Consider the following 22,023-nt stretch of genomic DNA (forward strand, 5'->3'; position numbering starts at 1 on the left):
TGCAGAGCAGAGGAGTCGAAGCCTGGCTTATGTTGGTTATGTGGATTTCTGCTCTTTTATGGATTTTGGTCGACGAGAGATTCCTAACTTTAAATGTGCCTCCTTTTTTTTTTTTTATAATAATAAGAAAAAACGAGATCAATCAAATTAATGACCAGCACGGAGCGGCGGCATGAAGTCAAAAAAAGATAAATGATGGAATGTAGGAAAGAAGAAATGGAACGGAGAAGAACAAATGAGGAAGACGGAGAAGAAACGGTGAGGGAGGAGGCTGAGGAGGAGGAGGAGGAGGGGGGGGGGGGGGAGAAAGACGGAACATTTTTCTACAGAGGTGGCAATGCACATCAAAGCTAGGCATGTCTAACCTTCTAGGATAGCGAGAGAGACGGAGAGAAAGAGAGACGAAGAGAGAGGGAGAGTGGGTGGGGATGTCACCTTTCATCTTGCCACTGTTGCCACCCTTGATGCCGGTGGAAAGCTGCCATTATGTGTGCCTTTTGATGCTAGACAAGCTTGTACAAGAGTGTGTGATTGTTGTGTGCGCATGTGAGAGAGGAAGAGAGTGTTAGTGTGATGGATAGATGAGGGGGCGCTAAGCAATAGCAGCCTTAAAATGTTACAAAAGATATGCTGTCTCTACGCCCTCCATCCCGTCCCTCTGCTTCTGATCTCTTCAGGTGCTTGCGTGCAATGACAGGAGCAGCCAGCAGGGGAAGGGTAGATCAAAACACGGTAAACCTGCTGAGTGACAGGAGTGTGCGTGTAATTAGGCCAAACCACAAACGGATTGGATGTAAAAAAAAAACCTTTAATGATGAGCTAGCTCTGCGATTTAGCTTTTCGCTGCCGTCCCATTAAAATCTCACAATTCCAAACATGTTGTCCCCGTTTGACTACGAGTTGTTGTTTCACGAGCGGATTACACAACATTAACACACATCAAAAAACCTTGTTTTCAAAATGTGCTTCAAACTCGGGGAGAAAGTTGGCCAATTTGTCACATTTTCTGGAAAATAACTCTATGCTGATATAAGATTTCCATGTGATGTTGCAGCGAGCATCGCAGTCATCTCGTTTGAGCCACGGTGTGCCGTCTATCTGGGTCAACCTTCATTAACAATTTAACAAACCACCAGTGAATCGAGGTGCAACATCTTGGAAAACTTGTAAAACCAGACAACAAAAGCCCCTTACCCAAACCCCCCCCCCCCCAACACTTCTGCTCAAGCAACAAGCACAGCTGATTTGCCTGAATTTTAACTGCTGTATTTTTTTAATATACCACATTCAGCATTGTAATAACACTTTGCACTCTGTGTTAACGGCGTGTTGTCTTCGTCTCCTGCTTGTATACGGTGTATACGGTGAAATGCATTCAGTTGTCAAAACATCTCCAATCTTTATTTATTGCACTTGACGATTAAAGTTACTCTGGAATTCCTGGAAGAGAGGCTTGGGGGTCACAGGGTACAAGATAAATTGGTTCTTTACAATGGATAGCCTGAATAATGATGTTGGTGACTAGTATCTGAGCACGGTAGCCTTCGTCTTCTTGTGGAATCAATATCTCTGTTGAATCAATGGCACAGGAGGTTTAGCAGAGGTTTCCTGCTGCGCGCCGAATCAGGGAAACAAATAAAGCCCAAAGACGGATGAGACAAGCATCAGGATTTAATGGGTCTGTTGCCCAGAGCCAGAATAGCCAGACTCAAAAGACACCGGGGAGATAAAAGGAATCGATAAAATGTAAAAGATTTCTCCCCCCCCCCCCCCCCTTCCCCCCCACAAAAAAAAAATCATCAAAACACAAGAACAATAAAAGCAACAAACAAAAGATCCATCGAACATGAAATTATTCTGAACAGATACCTGCGATACTGAGACTGGAAATGAATGAAAACAATGGAGAAAACTTTTCAAGCACTTCTGGAAACACGAAGGAAAAACTTTCAACATATAATTAAGTGTCAGCCGTAGTGACTCACCGTACACCAGTAGGGTGTAATGATCGGCAGCGCGTCCAAAGTTGTTCTGGGCCTGGCACAAGTACGTCCCGTTGTGTGATTGGCTGAGACGGGAAATCTGAAAGGTGGGGCCAGAAATCTCTGCCCTCTCAGGTAAGGTGTCGTTAATCTTGGACCACTGAATGTTCCTGGGCCTGGACGGGAAGGAGACGGAGAGAGAGGTTAGATGTTATGGTTGATTAATAGACTTGTTTCTTTTGATAATTGATTCATTGTTGAAGTCATTTATCAAAGAAGAATTTCCAACATTTGCTGTTTCCAGCTTCCCAAATGTTGGGATCTACTGTTGTATATATACACAGTAAAGGGAGAATCTTTGGTGTGTGTGTGTGTGTGTGTGTGTGTGTGTGTGTGTGTGTGTGTGTGTGTGTGTGTGTGTGTGTGTGTGTGTGTTTGACAAGACAAGTCATTTAAGGACATCATCTTAGGATCTGAGAAATACTGATTTAAAAAGAAATTTGAACACTTGACCCTAAGTCGGCCTCACACAGGGATGTCAAACTCATTTTAGTTCAGGGGCCACATGCAGCACAGTTTGATCTCAAGTGGGCCGTACCAGTAACATCACAGCATAATAACCTGTAAATAACCACAACTCCAAAATGTTCCCCTTCGTTTTAGTGCAAGTACATTCTGAAAAGTTGTCTTATTTACATGTTTTGTAGCTTTAAAGTGTAACCAAGCGTTACATGTAGCTGCTAACGTTAGCTACTGTTAAACCTACATTCAGGAATCACCTGGTTTAACCTCGCACACAACAACTGCCTCTTAAACAAACACCACAAGTAGACTACTAGTCTAAAACACATTAAGTAAAAAGCTGAGGTGCTAAAGGGTATTAAAAATGAGGAAGTGAAAAGAGACAAGGGATCCAAGCGGAGGCACCAGGGGATGCTATAAAAAGAGAGGTGAAAGAGGAGAGTAAAGAAACCCACAGGGGGAAGTTTACATGAGAAGAAAGTATAGAAAGAGGGGGCTGCATCCTGACAAATTATAAGGAGATGGATGGTCAGAGGGCAGCAATAGTGTGAAAGGGCTGGCAGGAGGAAAAGGAGGGCAGATGAGAGAGAAATAAGGTGTCAGATGTGCAGAGTGGAGAGAGAGTGTTACGAGAGGACAGAGAAGAAGAGGCGGTGTGCTGAGAGATGAAGGCAAGGAGCAGCCAGACAAAATGAATTGGTCATGAAAGACGGGAAGGCAGAGCGGACAGGAGGTGCGAGGATTACAGAGACAACCTGGCGAACGGCGCTGTGTGTGTGTGTGTGTGTGTGTGTGTGTGTGTGTGTGTGTGTGTGTGTGTGTGTGTGTGTGTCTGGCTGAGTGTCATGGCTCATGCCACCCTGGCCAGATTACAATCCTGACTCATCTGGGTTCTAATCCCTCAGGACGTTTAATTAAACCTCTTTCTTGCTTAGTCACACACACACACACACACAAACTCCCTCGCTCATCCTCGACACACTTACACAATCTCCCTGTTCCTCTCTCTCTCTAACACACACACACACACACACACACACACACACACACGCTAAAAAACACAAATAAGAAGGCAATTAAGCAAAATGCCAAGACATTGTCTCCATCTCTCCTCTTAAGAACATACCAAAAGTGGCATACAGTTGTATTTAACAGGCAATTAACAGGGCAAGCAGGAGGGCGACAAGGGGACTGTAATGTGTGTGTGTGTGTGTGTGTGTGTGTGTGTGTGTGTGTGTATGTGTACAGTCCAGCATGATATGAGGGTCCAGAGTGGCCTGCTGTCCAATCTCTCACTGTCACCTACACATGCATGCACGCCATAAACACACTCACACACACACACACACACACACACACACACACACACACACACACACACACACACACACACACACACACACACAGAGAGAGTCCCCAACCAGCCGTTACAAAGCTTTAGTGGGGCTATAGCCAATACGCTTCTTAGCCAGTTCTCACTGTGGGATTTCACTTAAGTCATCACACACACACACACACACACATGCGCACACCTTGGCTGCATGAAGCTTTGCTGGGGAGCTTTAGTGGACTTGATGCCCACAGACAGACGGGCCATCTAGGGGAGGGTTTAAAAGATTAGGACCCAATACCCTTCTGGAAAGTGCACAAAGGACTGAGAACACGCTGGAAAATGGCTTTGTTTCAAAGCTGGCTCTTAAAAGTGTTGACTGCTAATTGGGCTTTTGAAGCTTCACCATCACAAAGTAACATACAAAGTTTATGATATGTCCACATCAACCTTCCTGCCTTCACCCTAAACTCTTGTTCTCTGTGCTTCACGCAATACAATATGTCTGTCAAATGTTAAATGTCAGAAATGGTGTTTGGGGCTACCCTGTCATGATTGGTTTTGGTGATACTGTAACTTTACATGTGTTGTATTAAACACCTTTGATTTGACTTTTAATAAAGCTCAACAGATGAATTGGGATTTAATACAGGGATAAAAAGGTCTTCATCATATGTGAACAGCATGTGGTCCAACTTAATTTAGTCTAGTTCTTAATAATTTACTAGAAAAAAGTTGATACTGTTCATTTCTAAGGACGGTTCCTAGAAAGCAGCGAGATATCTCGCAGTAATTATAGGGAATATATTGGAGTTGGTGGAGATTAGCAGAACTTGGTAATTACTTGAAGTTTCCGAGAAAGGCCCCTGGAACTATGTGGGATAGTAATTATATAGAAAGAGGTCAACTTCAACACATCATGAAGCGATGCAGCTGTCCATTTGAAAATACCAAAGAGGGAGAAGCTCTCAGTCATGTCCCGTCAGATTATTTAATGTTATGTATTTATAGTTAGTTCAGTGTTAATGTCTCTCAGGTCACGTTATGTTAAGTTACCGTCACTCTTGTCTAGTGTCGTCTTGCACTTCCTGTTTTGTTTTGAAACTCACCTTTCCCTCTCGTTCCAGGTCACTTAACTTCCTGCCTTTGTGTGTTTTCCCGCCTTTCTGTGATCGTCTGCCCCGCTTCTGATTGTTGTCACCTGTGTCCCCTTACCTCATGTATAAATAGTCCTCTTAGTCTCCCCTTGTCTTGTGCCAGTTTGTCTTGTTAAACTAGTCACTAGTCAGTTAATGTTTGTTGTTAATGGATAAACTCGGGATTAAAAGATCTTTTTGTTTAGCCGTACAGAAATCCACTGATCTCCGCTGCGGCCGGTTTTGTGTAAAGTGGATCATAACCACTTGGAAAATAAACAGTTTTAGTAACAAAGATGCCTGTGTGATATCCACAGCTCTGTCTGTTTAGAGAAGATGTGTAAAATCTGCAGTGTCTTTACATTATCATTGGTGTTATTTGTATAATTGTCTTTGAAACACTTCATCAGTTTCACTGCTAAACGCTCTCCAGTCTGTGGTCACAGCAATGAAGACATTTGGCTGTGAATCTCTCAATCACTCCAGGCTGCAGAATTCAAGCTTATTCTACACATACACACTTAAGGGGCTCTGGGTAAATGTGTGAACTGAACTGAATTAAAGCCAGAAACAAAGTTTAGCCTCCAAACAGATTGGCAGAATGAAAGTAGAGCCCTGTAGGCGTGTAGCTGTGTGTGGAGCTGCTACCTGCAGCTACCAGCTGTTTGCTGATGTTACAACTTAAATGCCACTCTCATCACAGCTTTAAAACGTGAATACTTGCTGTCCTATAATATCATTCTGTGAAAATGTTAAGTGTTTGTACTTGGCACCCTCCGTGCTGCCATCAATCAAACGCTTTCTGTGTGTCCTTAAGCCGATTTCTCAGCTTTTGAAGCACGAGCGCTTTGTCGAGACAAACCTTTTATACTTTGTGATTATTTGTCAGCAACTCATTATGCCGTGAAATAAAACACACGCACACAAACACACTGTTATGACAATCCAAGAGAGATTCACAAGCAGCGTTTTGCGCCCACTGGTACATGTGCCGGTTTTAGATGTGGATGTAGGGGAAGTGAATCATTTTGTCTCAGGCGCCCCCGGTAGCTCACCCGGCGACCCATGTACAAAAGGCTGAGCCCTTGCCTCAGAGGCACGTGGTTCGAGTCCAACCCGTGGCCATTTGCCGTATGTCGTTCCCCTTCTCTCTCTCCCACTTTCATTATCATCATTAAAGGCATAAAAAGCCCCAAATAAATCTCATACGTCCTTAAAACACCTTACCTTTCCTCCCAATGTGTACGTATGTGTGCATGTGTTGGGTACCACCAGAGTATCAGGTTCTTTGTGTCATTATGTTCAGTCTAACAGGAGGACACACGTACAGACACACACACTTACAGAGGGTTCCCAGTGACGGAGCAGGTGAGGCTGAGCGAGTCGCCCTCTCGCAAAATTCCAGAGGGAGGAACAATCCTCACTGTTGGCGCAACTGTGGGGAGAAGAAGGAAGACGAGGACGGCGCCTAGATAAATGAGTGTGCATAAGAAAGGCAACAAAAGGAAACAGAATGGATCAAAGGGATCTAAATGGAGCGACAATCAGAGAGAGAAAAATCAAGAATGAAAGAGAGACAGCGAGCGACGGAACAAAAAGGAAGAACAAGAGGGGAAAGTGAGAAAGTGGCAGGAGGAACGGTTTTTAACATCTGTTTCCAAGGCAACCAGCCGACAAATCCGCCGGTTGAGACACCTGTTATCAGAAGCAGCACATCGCTCCGGCAGCTGCCGCACGGCTCTCGCTTCAGTAACGGAGTGATGGGATGCCAAATCCTCGCTGACACTTGGTCATTATTAGAAGTTCTCTGGCTGGAGAAGCCAGAAGCTCACAGGTTGACAAAAGTGTTGAATATTAATCATAGTGATCTATCAACAAACATTAGTATACATGTGGCAAAGTAACCGTACCAAAAAGACGGATGCAGAAGTACTTGCTAAATATGAATAATGCCACCAACGGTAAATATTTATATATGCATGAAGAATGTCTGAGAAGTAGTGTGAGGAGGAGAGAACAAATGGAGTTATTGAATATGTGTCGACTTGTTGAATAGCATCAGAAAATGCTTATACATACACACATACTATATTCGTTTTCTAATTAAAATCTAAATTCCTGTGCCTCTCAATTGTGTTAATTTCTAAATAAATGTAAAATATATCTGCTGACACAAATAATACAAAAGTTAATATATATATATATATATATATATTATAGTATCATTTAATAATAATCATGACAGAAATGTAGAAAAGTAGTAAGAAAAGCAAACTATGATGAGATTAGAAGCAAAGCAAAAGGATTTACATTTCATATTAATATATTAAATGATGAATTTCAGACTTTGGCAAGGATATAGATTGTAGCTGCCTCACATTTCCCAGATTAATCCCTCTGAACGGTCTACAGATCTGTGAAAATATTGATAATTCTGCTTAAAATAAAGATATAGTTGTGTCTGAACTTGTTGCCCCGAGTGAATATTACACTTAAGCCAATTATGCATTTAGATTTCTCAGTGTTTTCACTCGAAATGGACGTACGTGCAGACATTTCACAGCGTACCGACGTGTGCACATAAGGCAGCAAAATCAATGCATCCCAGAGCAGCACTGGTCTCAAAGCAGGTACTGATGTGATGTCGGTTTGCTCTTTAAACCACAGACCAGGACCCTAAACTGGCCGCAGGCTTGTTCTCGCCAGCTCTCTGCATGATAACATTTGTATGTATTAGGTTTTAATGAGAGCAGGTCCCATACAGGGCAGCTTTGAATATCACTCTGATAAAATTCTGGACTGTGTATAAATGAGCTTCGTTCCAAAGTGAAACATCAACCATTTGAAAAATTAGGCAGCTACCCTGACGAAATTATTCCTGGCATTAAAGTAAAACACTAAATTGTAGCAAAACGGATGAAATAATCTGTGTTTTCGAAATATTTGGCGATTAACATTATGTTACTTTATTGTTTCCAAGATGGATGGAAAGCGCTTTGATATAAAGTGCTCACAAACACAGTTTGTCTGAAGGAGAGACTCACAATACACATCCAGGCGGTAGTGTCGAATCCTCTTCTGCCCGCTGAGCGCTGGGTGGAACGCCTCGCAGCTCAGCGCCGCCCCGTTGTCTTTCCTTTCTACAGGGATCCGGATGGTGCTGGACACGCTGAACGTCTTTGCGTTGTCCTGCTGGGATACCACACCTGGAGAGAGAGGAAGACAGGATGAGATGATGGAGGGAGAGAAGACAGCTGGGCTGGCCAAGAAACAAGCTAGCAGCCAAAACATGCCTCTGTCTTCCCTGCTGATACATCACACCTACAGTGGAGAGGCAGGGGGGAGGTAGGGAGGGGGGGGGGGGGGGGGAAGGAGTTTTAGAGGAGAGCACAGAGGTGGATAGAAGAAGTGAGCAGACTGAAAGGGAGAAGAAGTTAGTGACTGATGAATGGGCTTTTTACAGCAGATACCTGTGGAGGGGAGGGGGGGAGGAGGGGGTGTGGAGGAGTGGGGAGGACACAATACGAGAGAGAAAAGAGAAAGCAATTTGCATCTATATTTCATGGCAATTATGAGCAGCAGAACTGTTTGTTTGCAGATGGCAAATCAACTGAATATTTTGTGTGTGTGTGAGTGAAAGTGAGAGAGAGAGAGAGACGGATAAGAGATAGGGGGGGGGGGGGGGGTGGGGGTAACAGAGAGAATACACATTACCAAATTGAGATATTTAACTGAGCCAGACACGGTGAGAGATTGGCGTCAAAGGACCGGGGTGAGAGAAGAAAGTCAAAGGAGAGAGGGCCTCATAGACAGAGAGAGAGAGGGCAGCAAAACAGGCACGATTTATGTGAGGGGGGTGTGGGGTGTGGGGCTGTGGCGAGACAAGTCCAGACATGAAAGAGGACGATAAGAGCCAGATGCATTGTGGAAGAAAGATGCAAGGAGAGAAGAGGGGGGGGGACAGATGGAGGGAGGATGAACAGCGGGGTGACATGGTCACGTATTTAGAGTTTGTGTTTGTTGAGGCAGAATAGAACAATATTACTTATATCGTGCCGAGTTTTCAATTATTGCCGGCGAGCAAATGAGAACAGGCCCAATCGAAGCGTGAGAGAGGGGGGGGCGGTGGGTGCAGATGAGCAGGACTAAGGCAGCGGTGGGAAGATAGTGTCTTAATTAAAGAGTGCTTTCCCATATCTGTTGGGATCTGCCTCTAACCTTTAGTGTCACAGTTCATTTAACTCAGGGCCAAAGGAGAGGGGTGGGGGAGGGAGGGAGGGGAGGGGAGGGGAAAGCATATAGGATGAAATGAGATAAAACAGGAAGAGAGGAAACAGCATAAGAAAAGAGGAAACTGGGCCCCTCTCCGTCTCTTTGACTATTAAAGCCCTTTGCAACCAATAACCACGCCGAGGAGCGTCACGTCTTTGTCACCAGTGAAATTTAAAAAAGGGAGATTAGATGAAAAGAAGAGGAAAGAGCAGAGGGGAAGGACGGAGAGGAACGAAAGAGAATGATGGTGACAGGCGTGTTCTGACAGAGCGAGAGAGAAGAGACTGGATGAAAGAGACGTTGAGTGTCAGACCAAAATAGAAAGTAAAAAAGACGACGGCTGAACTGGAGTTTGAAAGGGCAAAGCGTCGCTCAACGCATGTCCCAAAAACTGTTGACACCAGATTATCTCACACTACTTTATCTGGTCTGTGTGAGTTATTTAAGGGTGTCAAGTCTGAATTAATGAATAATGCAACACATTTGCAGCAATTTGTACTTTTAAACAATGTCTGTTTTTATTCAGATTTGAGATTAATTGAATGAAGACTAATAGCCATAAGCCTGAGTGAGAGATGCTTTGCATAAATAAGGATAAACGTCGACTGTGCAAGGTTTCTGAGGAATTTAAACCAAAACGTAGCGTTATACGAAAATGCTGATTTGACGACGGAGTGAAACAAGAGATTTTAAATAGACTGAAGGCAAGAGGAAGAATGGTCTTAGATGTATTATTGAGTCAAGTGCCCCTTTAACTGAGAGAAGCCAAGGGAGGGAGAGAGCCTGAAAGAAGGATAGATGAAGGTAACAGACGGGAGGATGGCCCATAGATGCATCAGAAGGGAGAGTTAGATGATGGCGAATTAAAAAGTGTTTCCATGTGATCGTGTGAGGAAGAGAGAGTGTCTGTACTCTCGTGTAATGGTGTTCTTGTCAGATTGTGCAAATAAAACACATTTGAAATAGTATTATGTAGGGGGAGAGATATATAGAGAGGGGGAGATGCGTATCTGTTTTGATAGGGAGAGGATTTGACTAGTGGAAGAGCTATATTCTTCGTCTGTCTGCCTTCTCAACACACAACGTAGATCAGGGGTGTCAAACATGCGGCCCGGGGGCCAAAACCGGCCCGCCAGAGGGTCCAATCCGGCCCGTGGGATGACTTTGCAAAGTGTAAAAATTTGTTTTGATCATAAAGTAAAATACTGTTCCAGATACCTGAGACGAAATGTTTTGTGCCTTTTGTAGATCCACTGTGATCTGTCACTTGTAAGGTACATGTGTAAATGATAAACTAATACTATTGTTGAAATTGCACCTTTATTTATTCAGAAGTTTCAGGTTGTTCATAATCTTTTGTAAAAGGATTAAGTTTGAACATTTTCAGAATGTATTTTCTTGCACTAAAACGAAGGAAAGAATTTGGAGTTGTGGTTATTTACAGGTTATCATGCTGTGGCGTTACTGGTCCGGCCCACTTGAGATCAAATTGTGCTGTATGTGGCCCCTGAACTAAAATGAGTTTGACGCCCCTGACGTAGATACTTCTTCTATAAATGTATGACTCTTACTCGAAGGAATGGAGACAGAAAAAGTGTCAACACTTGATCAAAATCTTGGAAACAAGAGGAGAGGAGAGGTTTAGGCCGCCCCCTCAGCTAAAACTTTAATTTTCTCCATCCATTTTAAACTGCTCCCATCAACGGATCCATCTGCTGTTCCCTCTGTCGATCCATCAATAACCCGTCCGTTCATCCTTCCAGCACTCGCTTCACCTGCCCTATATTCCCCCATTAGTTTCCTCGTCTATCTCTCATAATAATCCAACCATCCATTAGAGTCCATTGTCAGCCATGTGCAGGTACCTGGTATCTCCCGGCCGTTGCGAATCCAGCGCAGGGTGGCAGCAGGCTTGCTGCGCGGCGACATACAGGTGAGCTCCACCTCTCCGCCCTCCACGGCCTCCTGCTTCACCTCCACCGTGGGAGTCTCCGGGGGCACCGACACAGAGAGCGTCGCCACCTGGTGGTGAGTGGAGTCCGTGTAGAGCTGGCAGAAGTAGCCGCCCTCATCCAACACGCTGACGTTGGTCAACGTGATGCGCACCAGCCTCGGCGTGAAAAGCACCATCTGGAAACGGTCGTCTTTCAAGGCTGGGGGAGGACAAAGACGATGGAGAGGGGAGAAGTGGTATGGAGGTGGGGGGCGGAAATGAGACAGTGTGGGATGGGGTTGTTGGAAAGGGGGGGGGGAGTTGGGAAAGAGGGGAGGTGTGATAGAAGAGAAGATGGGTGGGGGAGGGGGGGGAGTAAGAGACAGGAAGAGAGAGCACATCAGTCATTGGTAGAGAAATGAGACTAAATTCAAAATAAATGCTAAATACTCCAAGTATATGAAGAGAAACGTAAAACCAATGGTTTTACTCTGGGTCAGTATAAGTGGTTGGACAGACACAGAGCATAAAGAATAGTTTTTGTCATGGAGCTTACTTGAAATAGACCCTACACACACACACACACACACACACACACACACACACACACACACACAATCCGAGTTTGAAGATGAGCGTGTTCAGAGCAAGGCTGCCGAAAGTAGTGAAAGCGCCTCTAGTTTTGAATGTTTTAGATGAGAATGACCTCAGGTAGCGGGTTCACACCTCACCCGCACACTCACATTTAGCAGGCTGCAGGTTCTCCACAAGGGCGAGCTGTTAACTCATTGACGGATCATTTATACCCAGGGAAAGCTAGCTAGATAATTAAACTCATGTGCAATTCGGTTTTACTTCATTACTGGGCCACATTGTGTTCATGCAGTTTTGTTTTTCTGGAAGACCTATTCAATAGTAAGTGAAGTATCCGTTCCGCAGTTAGCCTAGTGATGCGAATGCGAGCCCGAGGAAGGCATGTGAACTAGCTCGCTCGGGGCATTAATAGTAGAGCTCAGAGAGTGGGTAGCTTGCCTCAGAGAGAGATGAGGAAGAGATCCTTCCGGTGTCTCATCGAACACAGCCGTCTTATTAGTGACTAACTTGGTTGCCAGCCTCGACTTAGAAAAAGGCTCCTGGGCCTGTCGGTGGTCTTATTTTGAACTTTCACCTTACTAATTGGCTCGGTTCTCTTTCCAAACGGGGGGAAACAACCATCCATGACCACAACACCAGACTTTAAAGAAATTCCTGGGAAAATCTGCCCTGTGGCCAGCGACTCAGAGGTCTTGAGCCCGGCTAGTGCAACTCTGCACCATCTTTAGGGAAGTAAGAACAGTTCAGACCTGCAGATGTAGGTACGCTGATTGTGCCACTTACAGGCCAAAAAAAAGTGACAGTTGCTGCAATTGCTTCCACTCTTCTTGCTGATAAGGGAACAGGTTATATTGGGACTACAGGCGCTGGGTTACAGGGCTGGCAGTGCTTGCTCTGTTGCTCTGCAGATGAATAATCAATAACACCATGCATATGTGTTAATTACTGCCTATAATATATTTGACTTGCTTACTTTTTACATGTTTATCTTTGAAAATACAGTACATGTACCTCCTTGCAGGGAGTAATTAGCAAGCACATCATGCATAAAGAGAAGCGACGGCTGCTTTAATTGAGTGATATGACATTTTCAGCGTTGGAGTTATTTCCTTGCTTCAAGACAGTTTGCACTGTATTAGCAAACAGCCATTTCTATCTGCCACAGTCTCGAGCGAGAGTAAAGTTTTCGCCACCTTCTAATTTGTGATGTCACTCCCATGGACAGCGCTGCAGAAGAAAAACTGCAAAACACGGGAGAAATAGTGGCTGTGACGGCGCCCCAGACAAACAGTTCTGCTGTGGAATTGATAGTGGTGCTAAATCTAAAGCTCAGTTTGATATAAAAAGTTCAGAGAGAGTTTGCAAAGTCAGTCTCGATGGAGCAGCTCCAGGCTGCACATTGATACAACATAACAGATGTCTTGGTTCTCTCATTTCCAGCTTTGAGGGAGAGTGTTGTTCATTTTCCCAAGCACTGATTGGACTACCCTAAACTGGAATGTATTCGTTCATTCTCTTTGTAAATGCTTGCTTTATTCCTCTGTAAGCCCATTTCTAATTAGTGTCTGGCAATTTTGTAGTTCATCTTATTAGGTTTTAATCATTATTGTTTTACTCGCTGTGAAGCACTTGGTAACTCTTTTGAAATCTACTATGCAAATAAAGCGTCTTGTACAACTAAAAATGAGTTTAAGGAAAGCTATTAAATGGAGCAGCGCTGCCCTTTGAGTCAGCGAGAGACAAGCTAAATACTATAATATACAGCAATTCAGATTAGGGATGTCACAAGTGGAGGCCAAAACTCTGAAAGAGAACAGCAGGTACCTTAGTGTCCGATAGCAGCATCAGGGCTCAAGACTAACTAATGTGTGTGGATCCACTACATTACCTGCAAATTACCCTGATTCACACTATATACTGGTGTAGCGTGGAGCAGGGACGCCCCTACTGTATATGTTGTATAGAAGAGGCGGGGGGGAGGTATGTCGGCCGGCGCAAATTTCTTTTAGTTTAACCCTCTCCTTTCCTCCGCTCTGTCTCTGACTGTATGTGTGTGTGTGTGTCGGGAGCGAAGTCCCTCCCTTCGCGAAACACAGCGGAGGAGGGAATGTGAATGCGCAAAAGCAAAACAATAAAAATCTAAACACTTTATCTACAAACAATTTTGCAACCCCCCCCCCCCCCCCTGCAGTACGGACCCCCTGTTGAAGACCTATGCTATGAAGAATAACCAAAGATTGGGAACGAAGAGTAAAAACACATTAGCTTTCTTATTTCTCCAGTTTGTTTTTTTACCAATCCTGGACTTCAGAACAATGAGCGACACTCGCTAACCCCCTGATGCACAAAGGAGAGAGAAAAGAAGGCACAGAGAGGAGGAGAACATGCAACACTTTTCCTTTTGTTATTCAAGAAACAGAAGAATCAATGGCGAGAAAAATAATGATAATAACAAATAACACTAATAACAGTCTGTGGGTGACAGTGGCTCGATGCCCATAGATTCTCATTTGAGACTCACTTTGTATTGACTTGACTGTGAAACCTCTCCCTCACTCTCCATCTCTATTTTATTCCGTCCCTCTCTTCGCTCCTTTGTGTTGGCTTTGGCTCACGCAGGGAACAGCAGACACTTCCCCGATGTAACGACCGTCCATCTCGCGGCGTAATTCTTCACAACACAGGCACTACAGTGTAGATATTGGCTTTGTGTGTTCGTTTGCGAGATAGGATGGAGGTGGAATAAAGAATGAGAGAAACAGTCTAATATAGCTACATAATGCAGCAGGCGGGGAAAAACAATATAGATAGAAACAAAACTCCACAGGGGACTGAGAGAGTGGCCTGAAGCGATGGAGTCAGTCCATTCCTCCTGGAAGTACACCACACTAATCTCTCCACCCCGCCCCACAAAATGTCCCTTCCGCCGGATGGCAGTGGGAGCTATTCCCCACAGATAGGTAAATCTTTTTTTCCCCTCTCGGCACTAAATGGCAACTAAATGTCAGACTTCTGTTCAAGTCCAAGTTCACCTTTATTGTCCGATCTCATTTGCATGCTGAGGAGAGTTGGCAATAGGGCGGGGAGAAAGAAGGATATGGACCACTAAAGAGAAAGGGTCCATTTGGTTAGTTCCACCGCTCTATTATAGCTATCAGTGCCCACAATCTCATAAAACACACCCCTGGCTGGTTGCTTACTTGCAAAACAGGCAGCCTAATTCACAGCACTTACAGCAGCGCCTCTATTTGGGCAGTTAGTGCGGAATGGCTCGGCACAGTTTGTTCGCCTGATATCTGGGCGCCAGATGGGCAATAGGCAGAAATGGAAGAGCTCTACAGAGAGTGATGGAGCAAACATGGAGGCAGAGTGAGATGTCATTTACGCTTACAGAAAATGTCCCCGAGGTTTTCCAGCGCTTACGGGAGCCAAATTAGTTACAAGGAAGCCATCTCTACTTTTTACCTCGCCTCACCTTTAGATCCTTCCACAGTGCCATCTCTCTCTTCATCGTGTGTCACTCACTCTCCTTACTCTCTATGTTGCCGCATCTTTCTTTACTCTCTGCATCACATTCTCCCCCCCCCCCCCCCACTCTTTTTAAAAGAAATTCTCCCCCTAATTGTTTTCTTTCATTCTAGCTTTCACAACTCGTCTTCCTCCTCGCTCTGATTAGGCTTCATCATGCATGTCTCCTGGGAGAGCGTAGGGTGCGGCTCTGTTTAAATACTTAATGGGACTCACCAGCGGTGTTGATCTGATGGAATTGGGGGTAGAGTTGAAAGTAAGGTTTGCGAAAAGCAGTGACCTCAACTACCCAATTAAGGTCGCTCCGTGATGGAGGAGACTAACAAGTGAAGGTGTGAACACAAGTATTTGAATGCTGTACCAGTGAACAGTGAAGGCGTCAGACGCCGGCGTGCATTGGAACATCCTCAGTGAGTATTGCTTCGACGGAGACCGTCTCGAGGGGGAGTCTTGATTGTCGAATCGATGTAATTACAAGTGCTAGTTGTAATGATTACAAATGTGCTAAAACTAAAACTTTCACATACTAAAATATCATGCTGTATGTTTGGATATGTGCTCGTGAATTGCAAGATGTTTGCCTTTATTTCTCTGTGGGGTTAAAACACAGGTTTGAGTATTTGTTGGCACTTCATAGAAGTTGTTAAACTTTATAAAAATAACTGCCCTCTCTTCATCATGTGGACGTTTAACTGCATCTCTGGATCTGGCACTCATTCATTTCCACTTCCACAAGCAATTTCTTTACAGATGATGTCTTCCTACTCCAACTCACTCCTAGCACTTGAATGTATTTGCCTTTTTGTATATTAGAAAGATGATATGCAGACATGTTAAGGCTATATATAACTTGCCAAACACTGTAATATTTGGAACTAAAAGCGTTAGATGCTGTCGTCACTTCAACTCAAATAAATCCAACTACACTGGATTCTTGACTCGCAGTTCAACAATATGAACTTAAATCAAAGTACAAGATTGAGATTAAAATAAATTGTGTGAGGAACTTTGGAACTCAACATTCAGCTGGAGCAGCTCGGAGTGAAGTTGGAAAATTACCACCAGTGTCACGACTACAACAGCAGAACAATCGTCACTAATCAAAACTGTTCTTGGAGCAGAATGTCACACAAAGTGATTGTGCTGAGCATCCAGTGAACTGAGAGGATCACAATCTGGAGATGAAGATTTAAAAAGACACTGGTGAGGAGTGCCAAGCTCCTCGGATAATAGGTGAGCGGGTGCTCTTTCAAAGGGATTGGGGGGGGTTACTGATTGACTGCCCTGCCAACCTGTTAAGCTAATGTCTATGTTGGATCACTGTAACTGTGTTTAAGCTCTGGCAGGAAAAGAGGTCTGCACCAGCGTGTTAAACTCTCTGCTGGACGAACAATGGGAGCCATTCGACAAAAAACATGTTTTTCTTGAGTATAAAGATGTATTTCCTACGTGTATGAAACCTTTGATTGATTTGTACGGCACTGTGTGATAACTGCAATACTGATAGAGAGAGACAATTTAAAACATTACACACACACTTCATTTAACACCATTATTGAGGGGAAAGCTTGGTCTAAGCGCTCCTAAATACATTAAATGCAATTAATAGAACTGCTCCATATGGACACATGTTCTGGAAACGGGAAAATCATTTTGAAGAAGAGAAGTGAAAGAGCAGGATGTTACCTTGATTGGATATGACTTGGAGCTTTCACCTCGTCAGTGTGTTGTGGAGAGAAAGACTATTCTCAAACTCTGGATGATTGCTATAAAAAGGAAGTAATAAGAATTCCTCCGCTGGAAGAGCCGACCTACACCGTTTATGACAATGTCAATGGATTTAATAAGATATGGCAAGCAGCTTTTGAATATGGCGAACCCTTCAGGGCTGGACTTCGTTCTACCTAATTGACAATATAGGAGCTGACTTGAATGTAATTATGTCAGCCTTTTGTAAAGTTGTGACTCCTGTTGTGTTTGTGTTTTGGTCATTATTTCAAAAAAGTATGCAAAAGTGGTTCTGTGCATATTTGGAAATGGTGGTATGTTTAATCGTTAGCAGAACCTCAATGAGAAAAGTAGAAGGAACATTTTCTCCTTGTTTATTAATCCTGCAGTGCCCCATGAAAGGGTGAAATCACTGGTGTACTGTAACTAGCAGCTACTACTGGTTTGCCGAGCGGTACATATCATTTTAAACCAAGGTGTCTTAATCCTGAACGACCCAAACTATTTGAATATATTAAAATTCACCCTCTTGCCCTTAAACTGTAAACAGTTGAAAACCAGACTTTTTACAACATAGCCTGAAGCCCGAGCTAACGTCTTAAGAAATGAATCACGAAGATTATGTCGGGCATAAACAAGTATTGCTACACCCCCCCCCCCCCTCCACACACACACACATTTCAAAGGCAATGCTTAATATCCTTGATCATTGTTCTGTTGCTCTGGGGCTGCCTCGAAGCTCCAACAGTAAATCTGGCTAAGGTAGCAGCATTCTCCTGTAATTAGTTAAGAATAAAGCAAGTAGTGTTTACCTACCCCGAGGCCCGCGGTGAAATCCATTATGACATTGGTTACAATGATAATTTGCCGCCTTTAAAAAAAACATGTGAATGCCAAGGCCATGCTCTAATGAGGAGCTGTAATAAGGTCTGATCTCATCACAGGGGTTAAAAGTGGATTATGCAGAGAGCTTTGAACTACGCTTTTAAAACAGTTAAAGCAGTCACACTGTTAGGGCAGAAAGGAAAACCATCATCTAAATTAACTTTGGGGTTATCTGACTTTTTAATGTGAAATCGCTTCAAAGGCAAAGGGAGGACATTTGCAATAAGAAAAATGTAAAGTGCAAGTGTTGGTGAGTCATTGCTAATGTGTTTAAAAGGCTGGCTTCAAATGGAACGCAGGGCAAATGCATAGACGCAGATAGATGAAGTTTGTCTGCGGAGACGAATGTGCATGCTGCTACACACCTCGCGTGCCGTTGAAGAAGAGCGTCTGCCGGCGGGGATTCTGGATAACCACGATTGATCCATCGTAGTTCTGCAGGCGGCAGGAGATCTGGGCCGTACCTCCCTCCAAGACTGTCACATTCTCCGCCTGCACTGCCTGACAACGGGCTGAGGGAGAGAAAGATGGACGTTAATATAGTGACACAAAGGGTGGGCGATGGAGAGGAAGAAACCGAGGGAGAGAAGAGAGGGACAAATAGGAACAGATGCGAAGAAAAAAGATGTTCAATTTGCACTGCACTTGAGATAGAACCTTTCAAAACAAGGTACTTAAAGCATCCTTCATTTACTCGCTATTTATCAGATGGACAAAACAAGGGAGAAAATGAGGGGGGGGGGGGAAAGAGAGGAGGAGACGAGTGATGAAGATAAAGAGATTGAGAGCTAGAGGAAAGACACTGAAGGACTCAACAAGTAAAAGAGGGTCCTCATGAACAATATGTTCTTATGATTATAATAGGGATGATTATAATTACTGCTATTCATCTTTTTACGTCACACATAGAAACAGGCATATTGCCTCTGGCTAGAATAACAGAATGCATCAACACACACATTTGAATACATAATGCCTTATTAAATCTCTAAGTGGCCGTCGGTCTTGAATTTAGACACACACCAGCACACACCCACACACACACACACACACACACGAATGCACATAAACACAAGGTTTGGATCACACAAAGACATCGAGCCAATCCCAGGTTGGACTGCAGCCCTGCCACCACATCGTCATCGCCTCAGTGTAAAAAAGCTGGCCAATCACCCACCATGTTCTGGACACATTCATGTGTGTGCACACTCACAAATGAGGATGCATGTAGAAACAGAAATATGCATGTGAGGTGACTCGTACATTATCGTTTCAAACAAACTTCTCGGGCCCCTAAACCCAAACCTTCTAGACAAGGGGGCTGAGAAACAGCAGGGAGCCTCTTTGATGTCGCTGACAGCCCAAGAGTCGGTAATGAAGAGGTTGATTATGATCTGATTGGAGCGCCCTCCGTGTTTGTGGGTCAGGCTGTTGACACAGCTCGGCAGACTCGCACTTCCCGCTGAGCACAATGGACACTGAGCTACACCATTTGAATTCCAATGATTTATGCGCAATTAGCCATAAGGCTCCAGCCAGCAGTGGAAAGTGATTGCCTTGAAGAGAGTACCAGCTTGCTGGGCTCCTGAAACTAGTATTTACCAATTTGCATCCCTATTTGCATTCCCTCACTCCCTGGCAAAGTGTTTGCTGTGGGGAGGATTTAGAAAACGACATCAATATCGAAGCACGATGATGAAGCGGGCAATAAGAAGTGCAGATAAAGACGACGGGACTATATATATTTCACTGCTGGGTCTAGCAGCGTCTCTGAGCTCTGTAGAACACCTTGAGAAGGCAGGAAATGTTGTGAGTCAAACAGATGGTGGCTGCCATAGAAGGAGTTGCTGACTTGACTGCTTTGGGCCAAAATGGTTGTCTATATCTGCAACGAGTGTGTCCTGAGTTTCAGTGCGTGTGTGTGTGTGTGTGTGTGTGTGTGTGTGTGTGTGTGCACAATATGTGGGCATGTGCATTGGTTGCACATATGCAGACCTTGGCATATTGCAATTAAGCTGCTTTGACATCATCTGATCCTGCCAACTTCATCCAAATTTAATTCTCCCTCCGATTTTAATCTCTTTTAATGAAATACTCAAAGCCTACATATTCATCACATCAGGGGAAACGGAGAGACACAGTGGATATTGAACTAAAGACGGAAAGAAACCAAGAGGGGATAAAGACAAAGGGGACTCTAATACTCTATGGAACAGAAAAAAAAAGCTTGACAATTAACACTAATTGTAGTCATTATTGCTCCCATTCTCTGCATCAATATTGTGATTCATATTGAGGACCATCAGGGCCTGCCGCCGTCATCCCAATTATTTTTCTAATGGCTGTTATTACTCATCACCAGGGTAACCAGGCCAGGCCGCCATTGTTTTAAGCAGTGTTAATTGTAATAGTTCTGCTTTGCGTCCCGGCCAAGTGAGAGCAGCGTCTGTGTGTGATTAGTGACCCATCAGAAGCAACAGAGAGAGACGGCTTCAAGTGGGAGAGAAAAAAGGTCAAAAGTTTGCTTCTGGGAGGAGGCCATAACAACTAATTAGCTGTCCATTTGTACACCCACTTCTCCTGACAGCTGTCACCCCTTAAAAGGAAATGAGCTGCAGTGGCGTAGCAGTAAAATGCAAAGAAAAGCGACAAAGAAAAAGTTAAAATAAAAAATTGTTAACCGCTGTTGCGAGCGGGATGGCAGGCATCCGCTGTCGCCTGCTGAGAGACGCCACCCAGAAACACCTGCTGGCTGCTGGTGGATGATCAATCTGGGCGAAGAGAACAGAGGGATGGAGAGACGCTGGGGGAGTGAGGACTCTAACCAGGAAATGATAGCAGGGAGTTAGGAAGCGATGGTTTGAGAATAATAATACCAGCTGGCGGGGGCTGGACGAGATATACGAGAGATGACGCATATTCTTCCACTCCCGCTCATAACGCAGCTGGGTACAGCACTTTAGATTGACTGTAGGTTTTATGGGATGCCATTCACATCAAGGCCATGAGCCTGTGATTCTGATCACCGTGCATAAGCATAGCACAGAGAGGGAATGAGAAGGAGGGGGAGGGAATCAACTTCTGTGACAGAGGTATTAATCTGGCCCCCATTAAAATGTGTGCCTATAATAAAATACTCCACACGCGCTGAATCATCGTAAGAGAGAACGCTGAGAGCAATCGATATCATGGTAGTGCACTGACTGCTGTGATCAACGGATAAATAAAACAGGAAGGGGAACAACAACAATCCCTTCTCTCTCCAACCAAGCGGGGGCAGTATTTCATAGCGGTGAATAGGTCCTTCGCATCATTTCAAATGCCTCCACCCCCCGCTGTCACTGGCAAAGGAAGGAGCCTTTATTTACTACAGCGATAGAGATCCGAGAAGGGTCATCATTTTAAAATACATAAACAAATAAATAAATAATAGGCGTGCAAATTCATAAGACAAGGCTGTTCGGGGGCCCGTCCTAATGGTCTCGCAATGGGGTTGAGTTATAAGCCAAGGGAGGCTGGGGATAGAGGGACAGAGTGGAGAGTTAAAAGTGGGGGATTTGGGAGGCAGCCAGGTGGAGTGCTGGCTCACCCCTTGGTCACGGTAAATTCTAGAAACTGCCTCGACGGTGCAGGGTTAGCGGGCTGAATTACCGCCTCCCTCTCTCGGTTCTCTCTCTCTCTCTCTCTCTCTCTCTCTCTCTCTCTCTCTCTCTCTCTCTCTCTCTCTCTCTCTCTCTCTCTCTCTCTCTCTCTCTCTCTCTCTCTCTCGGTTCTCTCTCTCTCTCTCTCTCTCTCTCTCTCTCCGTGCCTCCGACAGTGACGAGAGGAAAAGACGATGCACATAAGAGATGAGCTGTCTCCATTTGCCCCGTACAAGCCCCCCTGTATCCTTGAAGTAGTGCAGTCACTGTCTCCCTATTCATTATCTCTGATTATCTTTCAATTGGAAGGGGGCCAAGAGCTTGTGTTTTCTTTGCATGCTGGCCACAGATTTACAAGGGAATTGATGCAGGAGACAAGGATGTGCAGCCCCGTGTGCCATCACTGCTTCCATTAAAACAATAACATCGGCTCATAGTTTCCACTCTTATGGGGTCGTCCGTGGGCAACTTC

General features: G+C 44.4%; 1 protein-coding gene across 4 annotated transcripts in view; it reads right to left on the reverse strand.

Moving 5' to 3' along the window:
- The window catches only part of cadm4 (cell adhesion molecule 4), a 114,157-nt gene that overhangs the window by 10,559 nt on the left and 81,575 nt on the right, over positions 1 to 22,023 (reverse strand). For all 4 annotated transcript variants that reach the window (XM_029450675.1, XM_029450676.1, XM_029450674.1 and 1 more), the window contains exons 2-6: positions 18,276 to 18,422; positions 11,108 to 11,395; positions 8,015 to 8,176; positions 6,315 to 6,405; positions 1,986 to 2,158 (exon numbers count right to left, since the gene is read on the reverse strand). In XM_029450675.1, coding sequence (XP_029306535.1) covers positions 1,986 to 2,158; positions 6,315 to 6,405; positions 8,015 to 8,176; positions 11,108 to 11,395; positions 18,276 to 18,422 — 861 coding nt within the window. The remainder of the gene's footprint in view (positions 1 to 1,985; positions 2,159 to 6,314; positions 6,406 to 8,014; positions 8,177 to 11,107; positions 11,396 to 18,275; positions 18,423 to 22,023) is intronic.

The sequence above is a fragment of the Cottoperca gobio genome, chromosome 16 (assembly GCF_900634415.1).
Source record: "Cottoperca gobio chromosome 16, fCotGob3.1, whole genome shotgun sequence".
Taxonomy (NCBI): Eukaryota; Metazoa; Chordata; class Actinopteri; order Perciformes; family Bovichtidae; genus Cottoperca; species Cottoperca gobio.